General features: G+C 37.1%; 1 protein-coding gene across 1 annotated transcript; it reads left to right on the top strand.

Moving 5' to 3' along the window:
- The first annotated feature begins 501 nt into the window (after window positions 1–501).
- Window positions 502–2,063, top strand: LOC115245798 (3-oxoacyl-[acyl-carrier-protein] synthase 2-like). The gene has a single exon (XM_029824284.1). It carries the CDS (start codon window positions 795–797, stop codon window positions 2,061–2,063), a length of 1,269 nt encoding a protein of 422 aa, XP_029680144.1. The 5' UTR covers window positions 502–794.
- Window positions 2,064–2,406: the final 343 nt, after the last annotated feature.

Genomic DNA, 2,406 nt, shown 5'->3' with positions numbered 1-2,406 from the left:
TTTCTCATTTAACGAAGATAATACCTCAAAAGCCAGAGTAAGTAGTCCATCTCCGGCAAGCACTGCTGTTGCTTCATCAAATTTTTTATGGCAGCTTAGCTGGCTTCTGCGAGTATCACTGTTGTCCATGCACGGTAAATCATCGTGAATTAGAGAGTAAGCATGAACAAATTCAATTGCTGCAGCAACTGATATTACTTTTTTAGCTTCCGTGTTAAACACTCGCGATGAAGCTACGACTAAAAAGGAGCGTATATGTTTTGCAGGAGCAAGGAGTATATAACGCATAGCTGATATAAGCTTATTCTCGCTATTTTCTGGTAAAAGTTTATTTACTTCTACAATAAGCAAATTTTTTGTTGTTTCGTCTAGCATTTTTGAATTGTTAATTGTTTAGCACGTAACGCTAGCCAGCTAGGGCAGTAGAAAACCTTGCTGTAGTTTACCAGTTATAAAAGATATTGCAAACATAAAAATTTTTTATAACATCAAAGAATAGGTTATTTTTTTGGTAAGAAATGTGAATAGCGAACTAGCAAAGAGCACTAGAGAAGACATAGAAGAGAAAGTGAAAAAGATTATACTAGAGCACATTAGTAAGGATGTAGAGAAATTCAATAGCTCTTCAAAGCTTTCGGAGCATGGTGCAGACAGTTTAGATGCAGTTGAAATCATCATGGCAGCAGAAGAAGAGTTCGGAATAGAAATTCCAGATGAAGACGCACAAAAAATGGAAACTATGGAGCAAATAGTTGAGTACATTAATAGTAAAAAATGCTAATAGTTAGTGTTAAATGAGCAGAAGAGTAGTAGTCACTGGTGTTGGTTTAATCACTCCACTAGCGGCAGATGTTGACAACACTTGGTCAAGGCTGATAAAAGGCGAGTCTGGCATAAAAGCAATCAATACAGATAGATTTGACTCTTCTGATCTTGCTTGCAAGGTTGCAGGGCAGGTGCCTGTGCAATCCGATAACATTGAGAATTACTTTAATCCTGTAGGTTATATTTTTGAAAAAGATCTAAAAAGAACGGATCGTTTTATTCATTACGGCATTGCAGCAGCGATTCAAGCTGTGGAAGATTCATCTTTAGAAGATTCAAAAGTAGATAGAGAACGTGTTGGCGTAACTATTGGCTCTGGTATAGGTGGTCTTCCGTCAATTCAGGAAAATGTTATTACCATGCAGGAAAAAGGGCCCAGACGTGTCAGTCCATTTTTTGTCCCTGCAAGTCTAATAAATTTGATATCTGGCCATATTTCTATTAAATACGAATTTACAGGTCCAAACGATTCAGCAGTAACCGCATGTGCAACAGGTGCGCATGCAATCATAAATTCAGCAAGAACTATAAAACTTGGTGAAGCGGATATTATGATTGCAGGTGGAGCAGAAAGTGCACTGTGTAGAGTTGGAATTGCAGGTTTTGCGTCTATGAAGGCATTATCAACTAAATTCAATGATAAACCGGAAGAAGCTTCAAGGCCATGGGATGCAGAACGCGATGGTTTTGTTATGGGTGAAGGAGCAGGTATATTGGTGATGGAGGAATACGAACATGCAAAAAAAAGGGGGGCAAAAATACATGCAGAACTTACTGGATACGGACTCACAGGAGATGCGCACCACATTACAGCACCACATCCAGAAGGAAGAGGCGCATTTAAGGCAATGCAGCTTGCCTTAAAAAGTGCGCAAATTAATCCAAATCAAGTAGGATATATCAATGCACATGGAACTTCAACGCCACTTGGAGATAAAATTGAAGTAATAGCAATGAAACAGTTATTTGGTGACTACGTTTATAAAATACCTGTTTCTTCAACTAAATCTTCTATAGGACATTTACTTGGTGCTGCAGGGAGCGTTGAAGCAATATTCAGTATTCTTGCGTTAAATAATGGAATTATTCCGCCAACCTTAAATTTACATAAACCTTCAGAAGGATGTGATTTAAATTTTGTACCGTTTAAAGCTCAGGAGCATAAAATTCAATATGCACTTTCTAATTCGTTTGGTTTTGGTGGCACTAATGCATCGCTCATCTTTGGACAAGTGTAATCAATTTTGCTGCTAAATAGCTAAAATGTACGAACATTATGATCTGTGATAGCTATATTATCTGTAATTTGCCTTTTACTGTCGATATACTATACTTATTTGGTAAGATCTAGCTTAATTAAATGCACAAAATATTAGTAAGTAGTAACCATAAACCTCTGGTCGGAAAAATCAAGATTAATGGCTCAAAAAATGCTGTTTTACCAATAATGGCAGCAAGTCTATTGAGTAGCTTCTCGGTAATTTTGCATAATGTACCTGATTTAATTGATGTGCATCTAATGTCTAAGCTGCTTGAGAGTCTTGGAGCGAAAGTGAATTTTACACGCAATAAAGATTATAA

The sequence above is a fragment of the Formica exsecta genome, unplaced genomic scaffold (assembly GCF_003651465.1).
Source record: "Formica exsecta isolate Colony F162 unplaced genomic scaffold, ASM365146v1 C16466006, whole genome shotgun sequence".
NCBI classification, from domain to species: domain Eukaryota; kingdom Metazoa; phylum Arthropoda; class Insecta; order Hymenoptera; family Formicidae; genus Formica; species Formica exsecta.
The sequence above is the reverse complement of the archived record's forward strand: the minus strand, read 5'-3'. Positions and strand labels throughout refer to the sequence as shown.

What these genes read in the sequence shown, in the direction of transcription:
- LOC115245798 (XM_029824284.1), top strand. Translation starts at nt 795, where the DNA reads ATGAGCAGAAGAGTAGTAGTCACTGGTGTTGGTTTAATCACTCCACTA.